The following is a 23,616-nucleotide window of genomic DNA, read 5'->3' on the forward strand; positions in this document are numbered from 1 at the left end:
TTTCACTCGTGAAATTTTTTTTTTCCGTGGAGCTAAGGCTCAAGTGTTTCTTTCTGTAATACTCATTTTGACCACAAGAGGCAGATGTGTGCCACTATTCATGTCCTAAATAAGATGAAAAGCATCCATGTTCGATCAGAGTTTTCATTTCTCTCTGCACTCCAAACACAACATGCATTTATTATATGTTAACAAGTTATGTAACGTGACTGTCATGTTTCTTTTGGCGAGGAATATGTCAAACATGGCGCTAAGCTGCCCTTAGTGTCACGGGTGGAATTCTGGGTATTATCAGCTCATCTCAACAACGGGTGCCTACAGTGAACAGTGAATCACGGTCACATGAAGAAAGTGTATATTCCTGGCAAGAAATGACAGAAACCAAGTTGTATGTGTCTGAGATGGAGGTTGGAAAAATTCTTTATTAATTCTGCAATTCACGTTGTCCTTCAGCAGCGCGAGGACAGGGAAAATCCATGCATCCGTCAATATTACGCGCGAGCGTCAGCACAGTATTTATTTGTTTACAGCGATCAGACCGACTGCTTCACGTGCCCAAATTATGCGTGACAATCAGTAGTATCCCTCAGCCTGGGATATCGTTTCAGTGTAGTTACAGTGAACTCGGCCTGCATCATGATTAGGACTCACAATGAGGATATGGAGTGTAACGATTCTGTGAGAGCTGTCACTGACTTTATTTACGGGCTTTCATAAATCATACAATCCATATTCGCAGGTTGTGAGGATGATCCAGATGAGCCGACTGGAGAAGGCAGAATGTGTGCAGAGACTGCGCCGTCTCCAGTGCGCGGTGTGCGCACGCTTCACTATAAGCGCAAATACTGTACGTAATTGCAAGTACGTGAGTAACACTGCTGGTTTGAACGTTTATGAAAACGTGGATCTATAATTAACATTTGATATGAAGTGAAATTAAATGTGAGATGCATCATAATGTGTTAAATAATGTCTCATGTTTAATTTCTGCAATCTGGCTTTAATTGACCATCTGTGTCGCCAGTTTCCCCAGTCGCCACAATGCAGCCTCTTGTGGTCAAAATGAGTATTACAAAAACAAACTGTTCAGGCTTAAATTCCTCTCGAAAAATATTTTTCTTCACATGCCCTGAGGGGCAACTGAGAAATTTCACTTGAACCTTCGCTCCTCTGGAAAAATATATTTTTCACTGGGTTTCATACACACAGGAAAAAAATAAATAAATTTGCAGGTGAAAATATTTTTTCATGTCGAGCCAAGTGTTTTTTTTTTTCACAAGTTAAAATTTTCTCTTTCATGTGGTGAGCCAAGTGAAAATTAATTTTTTTTCACAATGAAAATTTAGTTTTTTCACAATTGAAAATTTAGTTTTTTCATGTGTTGAGGAAAATACATTTTCATTGCGAAAAATTTTTATTTTCATTGTGAAAAAAAAAAATTCACCTGTGGAAAAAAAAACATTTTCACTTGTGAAAAAAAAACATTTTCACTTGTGAAAAAAAAAAAAAAATTTCACTTGGCTCGACACATGAAAGAGAAAATTTTCACTCCTGAAAAAAAAAAATTTTTCCCTTGGCTCGACATGAAAAAAAAAATACTTTCATCTGCGAAAAAATTTTTTTTCACAAAACATATTTTAGAACTTAGAAAAAGTCGCACCAGAAAAAAAAAAAATCTCCCTTGCCCTTCAGGGCTTCTGTAGTAACCGGTTATACCATAATTGTTCAGGAGTGACACCACCCACAGAATACATAATACAGTGACATTTACTACCCATTTTCCGTGGTAGCTCTCCGTCACTGGTGTCTCTGTGCTGTTTAAGTTAAAGAATTGATTGAAAACACAATACCACCTCCTCCCAACGTATCTGCAGAAGCCGATCCTCAATCCTCGTCGCTCGCCTACACTGAACTCGTCATCACACCACTCAGAACATGCCGTGTACCCTTCAAAATGGGCTTTATTTTGTTAACATTTACAGGAACATCACTGACATTAATATTCCACCCGTTACATATGTCTATACTGTACAGATGCAACAGAAAAAAAAAAAAATCAAAATCCCATCCTCCGCTCTGAGACTTCTCTCACAGAGAACAAGGCTCCAGTCAGTGACAAGCTTCAGCAGTGCAGAAGAAAAGTTCACACAGGAAGGTCTCCTGTCAGGATCCCTGGGACAGTGGAGACCACCACAGAGCAAAATGGAAGTCGTCAGCTGGAACCGAATTCATAAAACGCCCCTTACACACTCGTTTTTATTCTCACAAACAAATCCACGATTAAAGTTGTGATTTAGGAAAAATATATAATGCTGATGCCAACATGTGCCGTTTGTTGATTTGATCCAATGTTGTGTCGTATATATATAAAAAATCAACCAATCCTTCATATCTCGCCCCACGCTCGGTATGATTGGTTCACGGTGGAATCGAGGATATTTTTTAATTTAATGTTTTCTTTAAATACATATAATATGTTGCCCCAAGGTTACCAGCCTTTGGCCTCATTCATCACCCATCCTCTAACTCTACACTGTTCAACATGTCACTATTAACATTCAGTAGTTGCTATGAGACAGCGTAAACTACGATAACTCACTTCAATATACAGTGAAAGAGGAACAAGGATCACCCAAACCAGTATCATCAACCCTGTTTCATTTTCAGAAAAAAAAAAAAAAAAAAAAGGGACGACAGATGAGTTTCCAATGTGATTAGAATATAATAAATAATAACATTTGATCACCATTGTTTTTGTTATCTGGTGCATGGCTGGAAACATTGCATGTCACATCTTCATGGAAGGCAGCGAGAGTCAATACTTGCCATGACGGGCAGAGAAAAGGCTTCGTAAACATAAAATATAATTTAGGTTAGACTTAGAAAAAAAAAAACTAAATAAAAAAAAACACTGCATGTGAAATTCTTCACACTCTACTTTGAAGAAAACAGCCGCACTTTTTTTTCCAGTATTTCACCTCATTGACCCTATGAATGCATGGAGTGCTCCACCAACCAGCTCTACAACAGGAGCCATTGTACAAGTCTCTCCCTTCGTGCATTTTATCTGGCATCTACTCTGCATTAGCAATGCAGAGCCTTCTTTACAGCTACAGAGGAGAGGCAAATTTGTATTCTGTAACACAGAACTCTGATGTCTCCCAACCAACAAATTAGCACTCACTGTGACTTCCAATGGGAGGGGGGGGGTGGAAAAAAAAAAGAGCAAAACCTAAATGTTTCCTGATAGGTCCACTTGGGGATAGAGCAAAAAAAAAAAAAAGTGCAGCATCGGTTGAGCAAGTATGCAGTAAAATGTGAGACTTTTACAATGGCTACATCTGTTTCTGCAAAACATATACTGTAAAAGACATTTACACAGCGTGGAGATGGGAGTATATGCAAACCGGTTCACAAAGAGCAGAATACTCTGGTCTTAATGCAACTGCACAGTGGGTTGACATCTACACCGTTGATGTTACTACCTTGAGAAATCTATGCTACCAAGAGAGTTTACACAAGATTTTTAGAACAGTACACACAGGTTGGATGAGGATTTGCGCACTGCATTGCTTCCTTAATGTGGCGTTATGGAAAGCTCCCGTCTTTTACAGTGATTAAGAATAGCAGGACTCCTCTTTTCTTAAGGTAAATGAGGTGGCCGAGGTCCTCCCACGAGCTCCTCTTGTTTCTGTTGCACCCCCCACCCCCCCTTCTTCCTCCCTGAACAGGGAGTAAACCTTCATAAGGCCTACCTTTGCTTCGTCATCCACCACCAACGTTCAGCTGTGAGACACAGGGAAGCTACATAGGACTACATGAAGAACACGACACTTCAACTAATGCACAGTGCAAATAGGCTTCTCCCCCTCTCCTCCATCTCTTCGACCTCCGGAGACGGGCAGGCATTGAGGAGAGGTGGGGGCGGAGAGGGTTAACTCCGGACAGCACCCCTGCTGGCAGGCAGCCTTTCTTCTTTCGAGTTTATTTTTCATTTTTGGTCTTTCTGAGAATCTCCTGCCCTGGGAGAGGGGGAGGTGGTGCGGCTGAGGGGTGGAAGGGGTCAGGGGTCAGGGAGAGGATTCTACTTGTACAGGCTCATGGTCGGGCTCTGGTACATGCACATGTAGGCGTCGCACAGCAGGCGTCGGGCCTGGCCCTGGATGCTCTTGGGATCCAGGGCGTGCAGCTCCTCTGGGGTCATTTTCAGGTAGGCCTCCACCTCCGGACACGGCGACACCTGGGGGATGTTGAAACCGTTCTGGCCTCCTGCGAAGTGACGTGCACGATCATTATAAACGAGGTTCTCATTTGTAACAGCAAAACCACAGTCACATCGAGTTCACAAAGTATTCCTAGTGTTCGTAATACTGCACCATCAGAAGCTGCCAAATACATAATCAATGCACTTATAAAATAAAACAGCAATTAAAAGGTAAAACTATTAATTAACGACCAACTGTATGTCATCTTTAAGCAAAAATCTCAAACACTACCTAAAGCATCCAATACTGATTATTTGCTGCCTTTCTCTGTAATAACGTAGATTTTTTTTTTTTTTCACTTTTCCTGACATTTCACCAATTAATCCATTAATTGTTAAAAAAATAATTGTATAAATTAATTTATAATTTGCTCAGGTCAGATTGGAGATACATTTATAGCTGTGCTCATTAGCTGTGGTAGTCATGTTTGATATTGCAGGAAGCATGAATAGTTAAAATGTATTCTTAAGCCTTACAATGGAAAACTATGTGTGAAACCATAAGTTTAGTTCAAGATTTAAACAGATACCCAGAGTGCCTGAATGTGATTATTTGGTTCTTTCGTGTCTTCTTCACTGGGCGAGGCCCTTTTAATAGTATTTGGGTCACTGAGCCTTGTGAAATTCTTTCACCCGTGTTACAGAAACAGTTTCCTGTACATCCTGTTCATCACAACTTCGTTTCAAGGATCAGTCTGATGTCATAACAAACGCAGCGTCCAAAGGCCGTGACACCTACCGTCACGGTCAGCCATGCTGTCGAAGAAGAGCCAGGCGGAATCTGCGCTGCCGTACTTGACAAAGGCCACGTAGTGACTGGTTTCGATGCACAGCACGGCGAACAGCTCCATCCTCTGGCGGGGGAAACTGCCCTGCCGCCCCGTACCGTCTTGCAGCTCCTTGGGGACGGACAGCTTGCCGTGCCGATGGGTTTTCCTCCTCGGGTGGAGGTGAACCTAAACCGGAACGATGAGTTACACGCAGACAGTCTGTGAGTGTGGTGTTTTTAAGGTTGAACGAAATACGTTCAACTTGCTTCATACGATAAATAGATTACAGATCAGAGAAAATAAAAGTTCTGAGGTGGATCAGATGATTCATACTGTTAGGAAAGCAATTAAGATGAAAATCCAAAAATACTTCAGTCAACTCTCTGAGTATTGGCAAGTGAAATGTGTTACAATCTACTGTGGAAGCTTCTTTTCTGCAACATAACTTCTGCACTCACACGGTGTGATTCCTTTGGATTTGGCGCCACCAAATGGACGGTCCTGACCCACACTTAACAACTTAAGATTTGTTGAACTGGTGTTGTAATAACGCCTGCTGCTGCTGTTGTTTACCTGTGTATTGCACTTTTCACAGAACTGTTTAATCTTGCCGGCGGTGATATCCCCGTCCTCATAACAGTCTCGACACTCGTACAGAGCCAGGCCTCCGCAGATTCGACATTCCCTCGGAGCTGGATAATAAAAACACATGATTTCATTCCATCTGACACACCACACAGAAGTGTAGTTCTTTAAAAAAGTTAAGAGCCGGTTTGAAGGCAAGAAAAGAAAAAAGGCTTCCTTCATCTCAGCTGAGCAGCAGTGACAACTCAGTGGGATTTCATTACCGAACGCCACACAGCTCAGAATCAACCATTGATCGGCAAGAACATGTCACACTTACACACTGGAAAAAATGATTATCTACAACTCACTGTCTTCAAGAAGGTCTGTGATGTCTAACTCTAGTGAGGGGAAGATTTTGTTGAACATTTTGAAGTCCTTGCCAAAGCGGGGCATCTGGATGATAAGGCAGGAGGGAGCCTGGGCGGGAGGAGGGGGGGGGGGTCAGGAAAAAACAGGCAGAGAGAGAAGTTTTGTAGTTATCCACAAAGCAGCGTGGACACATCGGCACAACTCAGCGCACACAGGAAGTGAAACGTGAGGTCAAAAGGCTGCCTGGAGAGAGTCGACACACGGACGTGATATCCAACGCAAGATCTTAACGGTTCCTTGAAAGTAAATACAGGTAATAGACGAGCTTTAAAACTTTATTTTATCTGGGTTAATTAAAAGGCAGGAAACAGACGAGACAGAACATAGACACAGACAAACACTCTCACTATTCTCCCCTCTTTATCAAAGCTCTCATCACTGCATGGGCCATGACAGCTTAAAAAGCATATTGTTCTCCTCATCAGCACTGACTCAACCCTAAATTTGATCTAATTTAATCAACGTTGATTCAGAAACAACTCATACACACGTACTTTAATAAAAATGACAAATGTAGTTTTCCAATTACCAACAATAAACACAAGAGGGAGCCATTCCTACAGTGTGACACACTAATAACAGCACCACTGGAGTATTTTCAAAGAAGAAACCTCCACTACACTCTAAATATGAGACTACAGCAGCACAATGTATGAAATGTTGGTAATATGTTTCTCTCTAATGGTTAAGACCTTGCAACATTGTATTGCACACCTTATTTCAATTTCTTTACACTTTCAAGTTCAACTGAAACCATTTGGTAAAATCTGATTTGTAGCTCAAAACAAGGTAAAAATTTAAAAAATTAAAATAAAAATAAAAACTTGGGTGGCATCATATTTTGGTTCAAAGACTTATGAGACTGTACCAAACTAGAAACTATCAGACAAATCAAACCAAAAATAATACCAATCTTTCTACTCAACTCAAGCTGAAGTTAAAAATAAATAAACTCACTTCTGCAAACTTTAGGTCGCTGTTGATGAAGGACCACTCGAGGAGCTGCTGGATGGTGGGAACTCCGACCTTGTCCTTCTTGTCCATGAAGATCTGGTAAAAGTAACAGTCCTGGACCTTCTGTCCTGCTGACCTGGAAAACAACAACAGCAAAGTCTTCGTTCATTTATCTTTCTAAGCTTTATTCACATCATTCTTTCTCAGGGGGAAAAGGTGACAAGACAACTGTGATCTGAAGCTCTTTCTGCAGCACTTAAGTATTTATTTAACTAATAGCAGATCTGCTTGAATGCTTCCTGAGAAAACAAGATTTTGATCGAACACTTCAGGCTTGCTGTATGTACTTAGCATTTTCTTTTGATTCATCAATACATGTACCAACCCTGAACTGTACACAGACATTGATTGCCTTTAATTAATCATGTAAGTAAAGGATGAACAATGAAATTATTGTTAATAAACGTGGATTTTCTGGATTATAAAGACTTTTCTATGAAATATGTACAAATAACAAAAAATAGCTTAGCTTACTACAACAATTAGTAATATGTGTTTTCCCTTTTAAAGCATTTCAGCCAACAAGTAGTTTGTCTTAGCCTTCAACACATTTCTGTAACATCTGTATCCTGATCATGGGTGAACAGAATTACTATGGAAATGTTCCTCTGTAAAACAGCTTGTGCAGATTTCAAAGATGAGTACGGAGGGGAGTTTTTCACAGCGTGACCAAAAAACTCCTACAGTTAAACCACTTTTGCCCACAGTGTCCATCACTCAGTCTCCAGTGTGAACACTGCAGCAGAAGTGAAACTTTATGTGACTCTAAAATTACACGTTGCAGATTTTAGAAAAAGCTCCGGTTTAATTCTGCGGTTAAGCAGTCAAGCTGTTTAATACGCCACGTCACTCACATGGTGAGTGTGAAAAGTGATCATTAAACTATTTCAGCCATTTCATAATAATGTAACAAACTGTAATAACAATAATTATTAAGTGTATTTTGTGACTTTTACCTTAGCTTGAGTAGTGGGTCCACCCTCAGTATGTGATGGAAAAGGATATTAAGGAACTCTTCAGGATCTGCAGGACAAGATTTGCTTAAATGAGACATGAGGTAACATTCCTGTTTAAATGCTGCCAACCCAGAAAGGACGCTGTAAAACTGTCAAGTCGATATATTTCTGTGTTTCTAAAACCTTCATAGAGGGATTTTTATGTTATCAGTATAGCAGCCTTTTCAATAACAATCACATCAAAATCCCGATTCTCGAGGGGGACTTAGACTAGAAAGCAACACCGGTACGAAGAAGTTGAAACAATTATCATGATAAAGTCGAACTCTCATACACACACACACACACACACACTCAGCACAGTGAAAATTATGAGAAATTGTTGAAGGACCGGTAAACAAGTAATCCGTCTCCCCCCTCCTACCTTTCTCTTCAGAGGTAAAACCAGAGGCAGCTTCTACTTTTTCCAGGATCCTCCTCAGCTTCATCACTTTCGTGGCACAAACATACCCATGTCTGCCGGACAGAGGACCAGCACGTTACAAGCTAGCTAAAAAGTCATCTATTTGTCAATATTAATCCTTCAATTAAAACTAGCGTAGCTATGAAAGATTCTTCATTTGGGTAAACACTCTGATTATTGTAACCATTCTGTAACAACTAATTAAATGAATACATGTTGAAAACCTTGGGGGGGTTTTTGGATGTGCGGGACTAATTTCAATCAGATCCGGTGAAAAACAATCAAGTGATCGGTGATGCTAAGAATACACAGTCACAGAAATGATTAAATTTAGCTCTGAGGGACAAACTTAAAAAAAGGCATGACTTATATAAATAGTATTTGAAGTACAGCTATGGGAGTTTTTGCATGAATATTTTCCAGAAAATCTATGACATGGATGGAATGACCCTTATGTAAATGTACATCATTATTTAAAAGTCATAGAGAAATTGTATCATTTTAGTCTAGTTTCTTTTGGAGTAGCTTTTAGCTTCCTGTTAAAAAGGTCATGAGAATACTGAGTCAAAAACGATATGAGTCAAAGCCACAAACGCGCAGCATGTGTGCAGTAACTTACATGCGCAGGGGGTTTACTATCTCTGTGCGTAGAAGCTCTTGGGTCTCTCTGTAATACTCCACATCCGTCTTTGAGCGTGGTCTCAACAGAACCGTGTCCAGTACAGAGCTGAAGGAGAACAGACTGCAGAGCCAAACACACAACCAACGGATTAATATTAATATTCTCGTACCTTTAATCTGATTTTGACAAATAAATAATGATTACCAATGATCTTTGGCTGATAACTACCTGAAATTAAAAAACAGATATCATCCAACAATGTTAATAGTGTAAACCTTCATATGATTGATAAAATGGAGTTTGTTAAATCACATTTGTATTAATTGCGTAGTTAATGAAAATACTTTGTATGTGAAGCCCTCAGCCTCCAATTTCCCATAGAAATTAATTTGGGAGTTGATTTCAAAGCTAAAATTCACAACTCCAAACTGGTCGATACTGGGAGCATGAGATCTCCCGTAGTTTGCTGAAGTAGTTTGGGTTGACTGCTTTGTTCAATAGCCCTTTGGCAGTGTTGGCGGAAACAAAAGATCCACTATCCAGCAGCCTGCTCACAGCGGGAATCCTGTTAGAGCCAGTGGGCAAAGTCAAAACAGTTTACTAATAAGTTCTGCCTGTGGGCAAACACAGCACTGCTGGATGAGGAAGCACCATACAGTCGATCAATAGGCCTGGAGTCCAGTGACGTTAATATAAAACGGCGTAAACTGTAGCTGATAAAGTATTTACTGAGGACTGACCAGAACAGGGTAGAATCCAGGTAGCAGGAGTTGTAGTGGCCCTGGATGCCTTTCTTTTTTCCCACCATGACATCCAGGCCATCATTCTCTGTGCGGGGCGGCGTGTTCTCGTGTACTACCTCACTTAGGTAACCTCCGAATGCTGCATACACACACAGAGTGCGAGTGTAAACACAAAGCTTTTGGGGGACGATAGTTAATTTGGTGCCTTTAATCATCCCCCCGTTCCTCCGACTGACTCACCGATGGAGTTGCAGCGCTCGATGGGGTTGGAGGAGTGATGCAAAGACGGGAAGCGGGAGTCGGGCCGGCAGCACTTGAGCTTCACGAACAGGGCTTTTTTGGGTGGGCAGGTGAAGTACCGTGTTCCTTTGAATGTGCCGTCAGTGCAACCGGGACACTCTTCCTCCTGGAGGAAAAAAAGTCAAAATCACATCTTCCAATTAATGTCAGGTACCACATGTGTGTACAGTAAAACAATGACTCTTACTCTTACTGACACTGAGATCTAATCCTAACTTTCAGGTTTACATTGCCGTGTTGTCTCACCAGCTCCAGCCCAGCCAACGGCTCCAGCAGGCCAGGAGGCAGCCCCACCCAACGGATGACACCACACAGAGGGGGGTTCTCCTTCACCTCCACCAGAGAGCCCACCTCCAGACCTGGCTGTCCTCGGGGAGGCGTGGAAGGTCGCGGCGAGGGAGGGACAGCAGGAGACGGGGGCTCGGTCTGCTCTCCCATCACCGACTGGACAGAGAGGGAGAGGGGCCCATGACTCATGCTGTCAATGGGCCCGGTCTTGCGGTTCAGGCTGAAGGGCAGAGAGTGGAACTTGTTGTCACTTGACAACGAGGCAGAGGGCGGGGCTCTGGAGGGCGGGGAGGACTGGTTGAAGTCAGGGGGCGTTTCGGTAAGTGACTTGGCGGGGTCCTCCCCAACTGCAGAAACAAGAAAGCAAAACTTAACATCCGCTTCGACAGTAAAAACCCATCATGTTATGTAGGCTGTCTTTACTATTGTAGAGATGCCGGTCTTTAAGAGTCTTTAATGAGTAATGTAAAAAAACATGCTGAGAATCTCTTTTTCTGCCCTTTTCAACCACTGGAGGTCAGCAAAAACAAGACTTTCAGATGGTCAGATGTCATTTGATGTGCTAAAATCTTAATCTCTGCATCTTGGGGCATTTTCACACTTGGGCCAACTTGATAGATTTCCAAGTCCAACAGTCTTTTTCTGACATTTTTTTCAAACATCTTCCTCTGAGGTGTTACAGCCATTCAAAGCTGAGTTGTAATAATATCTGGACAAGTGCAGGCAAAGTTTCTGCATTTTAAAAAGGTATTTTACCATTCATCAGTTTGCTGCCATGCTGGTCTGCAGCTGAGACGAAATGTCTTCTTGATATTTAAGTGTGAAGAAAACACACACACACAAAAAAGATATCTGTGATGTGTGAGGGTGTACTGTGGAAAAGTTGATCCACAGCTCAGAGAGATTCTTAAGTGTAAAAACTGTTAATGATGAGCCTTCTGATATGTGACGGAGCGAACCAATGTACTGACTCAAGTATTTGGAAAAGTGTGAAAATGCCGTTTGAGACGTAAAGTCTGCAGACTCTTCATCCTATCTGATGGTGTTCTGCAATATGCTTTTACGATGACACAACTTCATGCAAATTCACAATTTTCACAGATATCACAGTTGGAATCAGGCTTCTTTGATGGACTGGGGAAGTTTGGGATGTCACTTGGATTCAATATCAGGCGCTGCTCTTTTTTATTTTTTGCTCTTTCAAAGTTTTTTTTTATTTTTGTGCCATGAGAATGTAAACAAACGACAGTCAGAAGTGCGTTTCTGCTTCTCCTCTGCTGTTCAGACGAATGTGTGATATTACAGACATAATACGAAACCCGTCAGGGGCAGAAGCTGCACAGCAACCTCGTCAACAGTGTTTAATCGATGGCTTGAGAAAGTCATCGCAACATTTATTGTCTCCGAGCAGCGCCTGATTTCGTCAACCACAGCCATCATCACAATTTCACATTTTTACTGATTGAACTATCATGACAGACAACATGAATTCTTCAATGAAGATGCATTCGCCTTCAAGTTTGTACATCCATACTCTCCTCGATGACAGAAGCATGAGGAGTTTGGAGTCTAGTGTGGCGACTTCTTCATGACAGAAATGAAAGCACCATAACCACAAAGAAAAAAAAAACCCAAAATGTGGAAAGTGACCCTTGAGGAAGATAACAGTGATTACACATTCACACGATGAGTAAGCAGTTGTGAAAACAGCACGTCGGCTATTTATGGCTGACCTCTTCTGATTTCTGCATTAGCACCAAAATATCACAGCAACAACTCATGATTCTGTTCTGCTCTGGCAGGTGGCAACGCTACGATCATCTCACACTCCTCGCTTTGATTGCGAGTGGTCATTCACAGCTTGCTCATGCTAGTATTTGCCACAATACACATCATCACTTGTGTATCTTGTTTTGCGTTTAATTTATTGGTTGATTTGTGATGTCTTTGGAAATACACACTGATTCCTGATCATGAATGTAACAATAAACAGAATAATGAGTTATTATCCAAAATGCTGCGTACATGTTAAATTCACTCATCGCAGCGATAATCAGCCTCCATCCTCTCAACTCCTGGAGACATAATCGTTTAACTAAACAAATTCCTCACAACTGACATGTTGGTGATGACATGAGTGATGCAATTTCCCCCCGATAAAGAAAATAAAATAAATTACAGTTGTTTCCCCACAACAGAAATACGGAAACGATGACACAATGTTCTGACTGAGCCGGTCAGTCCTGACATGAGAAACAAAAGGTTTTTATTAATGCTTTTTGTGTTGCAAATTGTGTTGCACAGAAAATTTGAAGCTTTTAACTGCATCTGCAGCCACAAACAAGACAACGGCCAGTTTAGGTGTCATTTGCAGCACTGAGCATTATTAAAAGCCTTCAGGGAACACCGATTACTCCATGCAGGTGGAATATCACACCGAAATACTGATGAAGGACAAGACTAGTGGAAAGGTCTTTATAGCAAGCTCCTGCAACAAACTACTGATTGTTGTTCTTCTGAAAAACATGTGTGGGGCAAACGTTTACTTAAAAATCTGTTTCTCCCACTTGTTAAGTAAAAAAAAAAATAAAAAAAATTGACCAGATACGTTTTCATTTCTTTCCTGGTTCATCACGTCTTTTCTGTATACATCTAAAATGTAGCTCTTGTGAAACCTACAGTGCTGGAAAACTATTTTTGTTCACAGATCAGATCAGGTGTGTTGGTGGAATTTCTTATATTAGCCAGCGTGGTGAAGACGGCTGACTGCTACTGTTTCAGCACCTCAACTCTGTTCAGTTGCTCTTGAAGTCAAATACTGGACAAAGAATATACAGTAGATATCATAATAATCAGAATTATGAGAAACTGAGCCTCATTATTATACCCTACACTACAGTTGTAGATTAGAAATACATTAACTGAGTAATGTTAATGATACACTTAAGAATAAGTTTAATAAGGAACTGAAGTCATTGTAGTAATAATTTAAAAGACTCACTTGATCCTTAAAGATCCAGTGTGTAAGATTTATGAGCATCTACTCGCAGGAATGGAACAAAATACTCATAATCATGTTTTCATTAGTGAATAATCACCTGAAACTAAGAAACTTTGTGTTGTCACGACCTAGGATGAGCTTTTCATATCTACAGAGGGACGGGGTCCACCGTGTTTCTACTTGGGATGCAAATTTTAAGCAATTTCTTTAATTGATTGATAAGTTAGTCATTAGTCAGATTATGAGATATGTAGGACATTTTAAACTGTTTTAACCACTGACTTGATCTGTATTTGACAGAGTTAATAGTAAACACCATGTTACTCGAATAATAAACTAACCAACACAAAATTATGACTTCACTTTAATTGCGGCGCGTTACTAAATGGCTAAAATGTAATAATATCAGTATGTACAGAATGTCATGTATTTTTTAAATAATAAATTACTTGTAATTTAATTAAATACACTTTCTCATACCACTTTTTTTGCATTTTAACACATTCAAAATATATATTTGAAGTATTTCTAATTTTTAACAAGATACTTTTCAAAGTATTTTTGCCTATCTCTGATTGTCAGTAAGACATTTTTAATGAGTTAAATTTGTTACAGCAATTAATCGATCAATTAAACATCCTTAGTTTTTACAGTGGACCAGAACAGAGCAGACAAACCGAACACTGGCTCTAGAGAGGGACTCTCACAACTTTCACGCTTTTAGCAGCCACAGGAGGGGAAGGTGAGAAAAGGGTGTTCAGCTTGATGCAATCAGCACCTTCAGTGATAGACATGACTAAATCTCACACACTGGACCTTTAACATAATGACTATGTGCCACATGTCTTAAGCAGGTGGGAGAAAAAGGTTATCATACACAACTTTACCTATTTACATTCTCTTGTATGTTACATTTGGAGGACACTTGCATTAGGAGTAACCCACAGTACCAGAGAGTGTAAACAGCGGGAATGGAAACCCTGATCCTGATCCTGACCCTGATCCAGTGTCAGTAAATCGAAACTATACGGCACCAGTAAAAGTGTGCCTTCGTGAAATGTTTAAGAATGTAGCTTGTTGTAAACAGGAGCTTGCCAGTAAGATGGTCGACATCCCACGAGTACCCGTGTTTTACCTTCATCAATGTACCATGTGCTTTTGGATTTGGACTGGGCTGGGGGATCAACAGAGCTGCCATTTAAAGTATAGTAAAATTCAGACTTGCTTCTACTGCCACACTGATGACCTAATCCTGTAAATAACACAAGTACATGAAAAAAAACACACAGAGATAAGAAAGGTGTGGGTGTGTGCATGTGTGTGTAGTCAGTGTTGTCCATAAGAGAAACACAAAAAAGAAAGAGAAAGAAATCAGAGAAGAGACACGTTGCATTCACATCAAAACAAAGCAGCTGCAACAGGAAGTTATCACACTTTGTGCAAAATGTTCTTTAGCATGTCCTGTTATTCTTTGCTTCTTGAAAAAAGGGGCTTTTCACCAAAATCGTGCCTGACTTGAAAATAACATCTTTGACCAAGTTTTTCATCATTTTTATGAGTTCTCTAAAACAAAAGACTTCTCCCATGAGGAAAAGTTTGTTCATTTCATTTGTAGGATCACAACCAGACAATTTTGATGGAATGCCCCTTTAAGAATTATCATCACACCAAGCTGTGGGTCTGTTAGGTTTGTAAAATAGCGGCAGTGCTGTACCTTTGCTCTTTGGTTTGCTTTGGCCAGAGGACGCCTTGTCACTGTTGGTGCCTCTGGGGGCAAAACTGTGCTTTTGCAGCCTTTGGTCCTGCATGGAATATTCTGCACAGCCCAGAAATACATCCACATTAGAGGCACAACACCCCTATTGTCCTACGTAAACTACCATGCACCTCATGTCTTCCACAACCCATTTGCAATGCATGCAGTAAGCCTTTACCATTTCTCTTCATGCTAAGTTTGATAAATACATTTAAATATCCAATAAAAAGTCTTGAGTTTATCAGTTGTCTGAGCTTTAGGATATTATTTCGATGTATGAAAGTTTAACAAGTAGTCTGCCATGAGCAATAACGCCAGTGATGTCATAACCTACTTCACATTTAGCCAATCACAACAGATGTGTTGTTTAAGGAGGTTTCCCGGATAAATATACTGCATTCAAAAAGGTGCACTGTGTCCTCATTGACCTTATTTCCCTCTGAGGAAAGCTTCTTTATTCAGTTATGGAAAGATATTCATCAAACAAATATGTGAGTTTTCTTGCATTACCGTATGAATATTGAAGTAGTAACTTTCTGAGTTTTAATTTATTTCCCAAAAATACACAGTGCACCTTTAACTGCACATTCATCTTTAACCATAAATGTTTCACAGGGTTTTTTTTAACTGACTAGAATCACAAGTATGACAAATCAGGAACTAACGACAAACTGATCCTGTTTGTGGAGTCACAATACCAATTTCTACAGAAAGTGTAAAAAAAAAAAAAAAAAAAAAGCAGTACTGGATACCTCTTTTGACACCAGTTAAACTCCTCGGCACAGAAAACAGGAAGATGGGTTTTTTTTTTAATTGAAAACCTGCACACGGTGTTGGCTCAGAAAAAGTTGCTGAACACAGACCAACACATTTGTGCAGCCTTGGGTTGAAATTCTGATTGTAGATCTGTTTTTTTTTTAGGCACTGATGTACTTTCGATACCATCGAATGTGGATATTATATCCTTTTAAACACGGGCCAACAATGAGGACTGGATACAGCGTCCGAGGTGGAGCCCTGTTCACTCCTATGACAGCTGCGCAGTGGCACATTAAGCCAAAAAAGTTTGACGTCCGGGTTTAAGATTACCCAGGTCTTCTACATAAACTTCCACCGGCTGAGCTAGCTAACTTCCTGTTTAGCTCTCCACTGACTTGAATGAGGATAAAATGATTTAATCGTGTGGCTGGACTTTCCAAATGTTACTGGAATGAATGGATCAATTTCTGATAGTGAAACAAGTAATTTCACAGGGGTTTGACATAGAAAGAAAAAAGAAATGTATCCACTGTTTTACGGCAGCTTCTTTCACAAGAAAGTAAGTTTTGTCTGGCCCCACCATGACATTGTGATTACACGTTTTGGCCGCCATTTCAAATTGGCTTCAAAGCCAAGCACTACTCCTGGGGGCTCTGTAATAAACAAGTGGTATTGAAAAAGAAGTATCAATACTTTTGACAACCTAACTACTTAGTGACAACATAAACTCCATGTAGCCTGTCTGGGGGCTGCAAATGAAGGGTTTCAAAGACAACTGACAAATCTACATTAAGAATCCCAATCTTCAAGATTCCCTCGATGCAAGTCTGAATAGTCAGAGAAGCAGCAGTCAGCATACATAAACAAATCAATATGCCAATGTGGAGAACAAAGAGCCCGAGTATCTCACTTGACTTTCAAAAACAAGTGAGCCATGTACACAAAAGGCTCTCTGTTCCCGCTGCAAGCAAAACACAAACACGAACGCTCATAGGGAGCTCAGAACTGGTCCAAGAAAGGGACGGCTGGATGTTTTTTTGGAAAAACACAGATAACTAGGTGACTCACCTGGCATTACGTCACAGATGGGGACGAGTCGAGTGTGCTCCAAACTGGCAAAATTACACAGCAACTTCCCGTCAAACACACCGTCCCAGTCCCCGATAGGATTGTCCTGAAAGAGTTGGAGACATGAGAACCATATAACCCTCCCAGGCGTTCGTCATCCCTGTATAAGTGGCGCCACACGTGCTTCTTCCTCTAGTTTCTTCTTGGTGATTAAAGAGGTCTTATTGTCTTATCACTAAAAAATGATGCTTAAGCTTGATCCTCTGTATTGTGTATCCTCTGTATCCTCATCTTCTCACTTAAAACAACAGATCTTCCACCTCAAATCCTTCCACCAGGGAGCTCTACTTTCTCTGCAGGCACAACCACACCATTCTTCTTCTTTAGTTTGGAATCCAGGTTTCTGTTCCAGCGGGATAATCTAAGATAAGCGTGAGGCTGGTGCCACTAGCTAGAGAAGGCAGGGCGAGGCTGGACGCAGAGTGAGGCAGAGCAGTGGGCTCTCCTCAGCTGCCTGCTGGCCCCTTGCCACGCTGTTGGGTCATACAGCACTAAGTCTTTACCTCACTCCCCGCGTGACTGCCTTGCCTTTGTGTGGGTGGCTCAGATGCACTGAGTGGGCTGCTGCTGCTGCTGTTAGTGCTGCTGCTAACGATCAGCAGTCAAATGCCTCAGTTATGTGTTTCAATCTCTCTATGACTACAATACAACTCCCGCCTGACAACAGTAGCCATAGATACCAGCTACTGTGATCCCAGGCAACAAGACACGTTCTGTCAATATACAGCGGAGCGGTCATGAAAAAAGATGAGACGGAGAACACAGGCAAGTCATGACAGAGAGCCCGAGACATTAACTCCGATAATATGAAATGTGTAACTTTCCGCACGTTGCCGCCCTCTGCCGAGGCGAGGACAATTTAAATGATGACGGCAGAGCATCCTTAGTCATGACTGAAACATCATCTCACGTCATTATTAACAACCATTTAGCTGAATGTAAATGTCACACCAAGTCACAACATCTGATGAACTTAAAGTCTCCCTGCGGTCAAGAATCTGTTTTCCTCCTCGTCTCTACGGTTGAATGATTGCGCTTCACTATAGAATGATGTATGTGCAGAGTTTGACACCAGAAGCCAGGTTTTCACATCCATCTGCTGAAAGTGTAAATTTTCTCCTTACTAACTGAGAAATCTGAGGAGTAAACTTGTAAAAACGAAAAATAGTTGCATTATCATACGTATATTAAGATTACAGATCACCATAAACATTGCATGTTAGCCAGCGGTCATTCCCAAGCCCATATGCTGCAGTGATAAAATAATTTTTTTTGATATGCCATTTGACACCTTATTATATAGATGTAATAAACTACTGACCCTGATTGGTCAGGCTTGTGTCATTGTTTTGATCTCAGCAAAACGTACTCTTAGTCAAACCACAATAAATGTTCAGGTCTGTACGATGCAAATGTAATAAATTTAGGATGATCAAGTTATAAAATGATACATACGTGTCTTGAATTTTCCAGGCCAGTATTGACCTGTATTTCAATGAAAAGTTATTTTGTTTAATCAGTGAACAAAACCCAAAAACTGTGTGTAAAAAACATTAAATTGCAGGTAATTGCCAGGCAATCACCAGAAACTTCTGAAAGTTACTGACCTGTAATAAGAAATAGTCCGATATGTAACTCCTATTAGACACTTAAGGTTTTTGTACAGCCTGGTAGGCGGATTTTTTTAACTTCGGACAGAGCCAGGTTAACTTTATCTTATTGTTAGCACCATTATGGGCATCATGATTTACTATTTGTTCCTGCACCTGTCAAGACATACTCATTTAGAGAGAGCCTAACTTACCATGTCAACTCCCACATAATAGCCCAGACTCTCATTTCCTGGCAGCAGGTCACAAAAGATGATGGTGCCTCTCTCTGGTCCGTCCCTGGTCTGCACCAGGACCCTGGAGTTGATCTCCAGCGGAGGGAAGTCCGGGTCATCATCCACCAAACTGACATGGTCAACCTCCAGCTCACCCAATGCCTCATCATCATCGTCTTCCCAGAGTTCAAGCTTGTCCAGTGCCACGAACACACCGCACTCATCCTCGCAGCGGAAAAGTTGGCGGCCCTGGTAGGAGCCCTCTGTGAAGCCCTGGCCCCGGCCCTCCTCCTGGGAGATGGAGAGCGAGACAGAACAGGAGCAAGAAGGATGAGCAACTTATCTTCATAATAAGTAGGGCAGGTAGCGCGGCTGCTTGCTCAGCATTCTTCAGTGAATGCAAGTCAACATTACAGAGCTGTGAGAGTATATGATCGATTACTGCAGTAGGAATATGACTTGACTTTCTGCGATGATGACTACATCATAAAATGTCTAGTACAGATACTGTGCGCTCTCACAAACAACAGTATGACACTTTTTGCTTCTTTTTTTAGATATTAAAAAAGTGCTGAATTTCTATTTTGCTGGCATATATTCGCAAAAGGGACACAGTATTTGGTGAAGGTTATAACATCAGAATTTTATCTGAAGCATATGTGCAAACTGTGAAGCCTTTATATTGAGCTGCAGTCTGAATGCTTGAGCTCCATCAGCCCACTCAAGAAGATTCAGAAGAATAAAAACAACATTGTGCTGCCATAAGCAACCCTTTGTATTTTGTTACTTACAGTGCTGTACACACAATACAGAATGAGTGGCATGAAATGAAATTACAGATTTGGTGTGGCGATTAAAGGAACAGTTAACACAATATGTAAATGCCGTCATTATCTGCTCGCCCTCACGTCAGTCAAAAACACTGCAGCTTTGTTCCAGCCCACTTTAAAAACAACATAAAGGCAGCCTCTATCTTGAAAGTTTGAGGAAAAATGACCATGAACCTAGAATTTGTGCAACATGGCCCAACAATCTTGAAGCCAAACAACAAAGTCTGAAAGTAAACCAGTACTTCAGTTAATCCTGCATTTTGCACGATGAAGATGAAGATTTGGCATTCTCATTGCAAATATCACACAAATGTGAATATTTAGCTTTTCATTCTGGCTTGGCAAAACACAGCCTTCTGCTCTGTACAAACAGCTTAAACCAGCAACATTCAGATGTGCAGAGAGGATCTGGTTGAATGAATCTTGTGGTACTGACATTTTTCCCTCTCTGTTGTGTATGTAAGTTCTTAAGTCCATTGAGCTTAAAATAGCAAAACCCACACTCCAGCAAATGAACGGTGGTGTTCACAAAATGCCATACTTCTTTGTGTCTTATTTATTTGGAACAAGAGTACAAACGCTTCATTGCACTGCATCTGCCATGAGCACTTTCACTAATGAAAGCTAAGCGTAGTGGAAGTGGTTGTACTTCTGTTCCTAATAAATAAAGACAAGCAAGGAGTGTTTGTTTTTGTTTGCAGGACTATGGGTTTGTTTGGTCAAGCATAATCACCTGGTATCAGACTGCTCTTAAGAAGAACATCCTGGCTGCTTGTTTTGTTCAAGATATGACCAAAAGGAAGTTGCACAAACCACACAGACACAGATGTAATCCAAAACACACAGCTGCCTGGGGGCCAACCTATGCATGATTAAATACGTGTAAAGTTAGCTAATGGTCTTAGGTTGCCTATTAGCATTATATAGCAAACCTGTTCACCAACCCTGGTGATAAAAGCCACATCACCTACTTGACAAGCATTCATAAGTCAAGCATATTTAATCACATCACTACCAGCCGCCTGGCAGCTGTTTCATGTCCGTTCTCTCCTCCTCATAGTGCAGATGTAACGCCGACTGATCACATGAAATAACACCCTCAAATTTACGCTCATACGATTGTCTGGAAAGGAACGAGACATTTGCAAATCTAAAGATGATTCGCGTTTGAAAATATCATATGTGAACCAAGCCGCAGCAGGGAGTCTCACAACACCCACACACAAATGCTGTAAAGTTCACAAATGACAAGCAGATTACAAGTCTGGGTTCAACAGTCTGGAGATGAATGTAACAGCATCCAAATATGTGCTTGCTTGTCTTCTTTTTTATGTGTGGATTACTTCACATTTACATAGACGCTTAATATTTGTGTGCATTGAAAAATATGTTTGTTTACAAATCACAGAACACATTTGTGAATCTTTCTGTGCGCATCAATTCATATCGAGACTCATCTGATTCCATACACCCTCTTATAAAAAAGAAATAAATAAAAAAAACAACAACAACAACAACAACAGTTCTCACCAGCAGCTCCACTCCAAACCAGATTCCAGAGAGGGCTCTGTCAGGGAGCAGCGAGCCCTTGAAGCGGACCACACCAGGCAGAGGTTCATCCCCTGAGCGCAGCTGGACGCGCACCTTTGAACCACAGTCAATATCACGGACCCGCTCTAGCCGTGACTTGTTGCAGAGCAGGGCGTAACGCTCCTCACAGTTGGTAATGGGGAACAGCAGCTCAGCCAGCTTCTCATCCAGCTCCAGGACATCCCGCTCGTCCAGGCTCAGAACCACGTTGGTCTGGTCCAGGATGCGGAGACTCTTCTTGCCCTTGCATGGGGGCAGTGTTCGTCCCAGGCTGTTGCGCTCTTGGCAGGCCTGGCCTAGACTGCCACGAGGGATCCTCAGGGTCTTCTGGGGAGGCTTCTCCACCGTACACTCCTTTATCACCATGTAGAAGCGCCAGTCCTCCCTGAAGCCCCCACTGGGCTTCTCCTGGCTCCAGAGGGCAGAGCTCATGGCTGCATGCTAGGCAGGAGGTCCAACATCAAGGCGAGCTTGACCTCTGTAGGAACAAGTGACAAATGAGCACCGTTAACAAATGGATTAAAGGAGGAAGAGACACGTACCATTAAAATTATGATTGAAAGCTAGTTTGAAATATATTATTCGACAAATTAAAAACACAAACACAATTTTCCAATAGACAAAACATTATTCCAATCTGCAGGGTAACTTTAAGTCTTCATCTGCTGATCACTGATCTATAAGTGACAGATCTCTGACCTTTTTTGCTGGTTGTGGTTTGTTGTGAGAAATCTAATAGCTCCTCACGGTCTGTGTATTTTCTCTCTCTCTCTCTCAACTGCTCAGTCATTCCTGTGCAATGAGGTACCCTTGTTTTTTAGCAGGACCTCGTGTAGCATTACTCATCTACTGAATTGAATACACTAAAAACAGGAGGTGAGCAGACAGTTGACTTATTCTGACACCCAGGGTAAGACAGCAGACGAATGGATTTCCCCTGATGACCTCAGATGTGGTGATCAACCACAGGATACAGTCATGAGCACATTCACACATTCACACTACATCCGTCATTTGTTTCAAGCATGTTTCGTACACCATGAACTGAGTTGGTATATTGATGATTTCAGTGAATTGTGTAATAATAATAATATAGACATTAAGGCTTGATATTAGCACAGGGCTCATGACACAACACAGGTAGAAGACTGAAAGTGATATCAACCTGACATGCCCTGACCTGATCTGACATGTATTTAGCGTGACAACCACAACGTTAATCGCAGTTTTGTGTATTCTAGGTTCAGCATCACTGACCGCAACATCACGACTCGCTTTCATTAACATTGTCCATGACAACCACGGCGGCTGTGTGTCATCTCCAAGCAAACGCTGTCAGTCAAAGGCCCTTTGAGAGAGGGAAGTGGCTAACACACCGTCAGCTAAAATGCACTAAATAGCCATTTACGTTCAGCGCTAACGATATTGACACCTTACCTTTGATGCGCGTCAGTTCAGTTAGAGGCTCCGGATGACTGTCATTTCACATGTCCATTTAAATCACACATAGGCCTCTGAAAACAAGCTAGAATCCTGCCGTTATAACCTCTGATTAGCTAAATGGCTAGCTAATGCTAGCGTCCTAACGAGCTAAGTATCGCGCTAAAGTTAGCCTAGCGAGCTGCTCGACAGCAAGCAGGCTGGCAGAGGACTGCCACCCTCTACGGTATGTTACCAGCATCTATATTCATCTGTTCTCAGTGGGAAAGACGTGAAATAACACAGGCCACCGCTACAGCTATTAGATATATTATTTACAGGAGACGACCTGACGAAACTTAATGCGTGACGCCATTGCTCTCCTCAACAGGCATTGGTCGTTCGATTCCTTCTCAAGCGCTGATTGGCTCATCGCTGTGTTCGTAACCAAGTCCCACTCTATGGGGTTTTCCCATAGAGCACGTAGTTAGGTTGAAGCGTAGCTTTCAGGGCAGACGATGCTGTCTCTGGTAAACTGCGAGCACTGGTGTCAGGAGTGTTTACTGCACAGTGTTTTCATAATATGAGATGCAATACTAAATTATGATAACAGGTGAGCATTCAGCATTTAAAAGCAAGAATTTGATTATTGTAAACATCATGGAAAAGTGAGGCTGCATGCAGAATGGGCCATTGTACAGTGCAATATAGTATTTAATCTTTAAATAACACAATATAACATTGAATATTACACATGTCAATGTGTGATATTGCATTTTTAGATTGTTATTAACTATGCAGTCTAATGTATGAAAAATTCCAACGTTTTATCAGCTGAGTCAGAGCTATTTATCACTGAAAAATAGTGTTGGATATAATATATACATACAGT

General features: G+C 41.3%; 1 protein-coding gene across 5 annotated transcripts; it reads right to left on the reverse strand.

Moving 5' to 3' along the window:
• Positions 1 to 1,943: 1,943 nt before the first annotated feature.
• Positions 1,944 to 23,099, reverse strand: cyld (cylindromatosis (turban tumor syndrome)). Of its 5 annotated transcripts, XM_084357672.1 has the most exons (18): positions 22,743 to 23,099; positions 21,246 to 21,783; positions 18,865 to 19,176; positions 18,516 to 18,545; positions 17,001 to 17,106; positions 15,132 to 15,233; positions 14,553 to 14,669; positions 10,375 to 10,763; positions 10,069 to 10,234; positions 9,826 to 9,967; positions 9,083 to 9,205; positions 8,425 to 8,516; positions 8,001 to 8,067; positions 6,988 to 7,120; positions 5,970 to 6,078; positions 5,608 to 5,726; positions 5,004 to 5,220; positions 1,944 to 4,269 (listed from the first exon to the last, which is right to left on the reverse strand). In XM_084357672.1, the coding sequence occupies exons 2-18, from the start codon at positions 21,735 to 21,737 to the stop codon at positions 4,085 to 4,087; spliced, it is 2,901 nt and encodes a 966-aa protein (XP_084213798.1). In that variant the 5' UTR covers positions 21,738 to 21,783; positions 22,743 to 23,099; the 3' UTR covers positions 1,944 to 4,084. The 5 variants fall into 5 exon arrangements, with proteins under 5 accessions (XP_084213798.1, XP_084213799.1, XP_084213800.1 ...); XM_084357673.1 differs by lacking the exon at positions 18,516 to 18,545; XM_084357674.1 differs by lacking the exon at positions 14,553 to 14,669.
• Between the last annotated feature and the right edge of the window lie 517 nt (positions 23,100 to 23,616).

The sequence above is a fragment of the Pagrus pagrus genome (genome assembly GCF_965226575.1).
Source record: "Pagrus pagrus genome assembly, chromosome: 1".
In the NCBI taxonomy this organism is placed as follows: Eukaryota; Metazoa; Chordata; class Actinopteri; order Spariformes; family Sparidae; genus Pagrus; species Pagrus pagrus.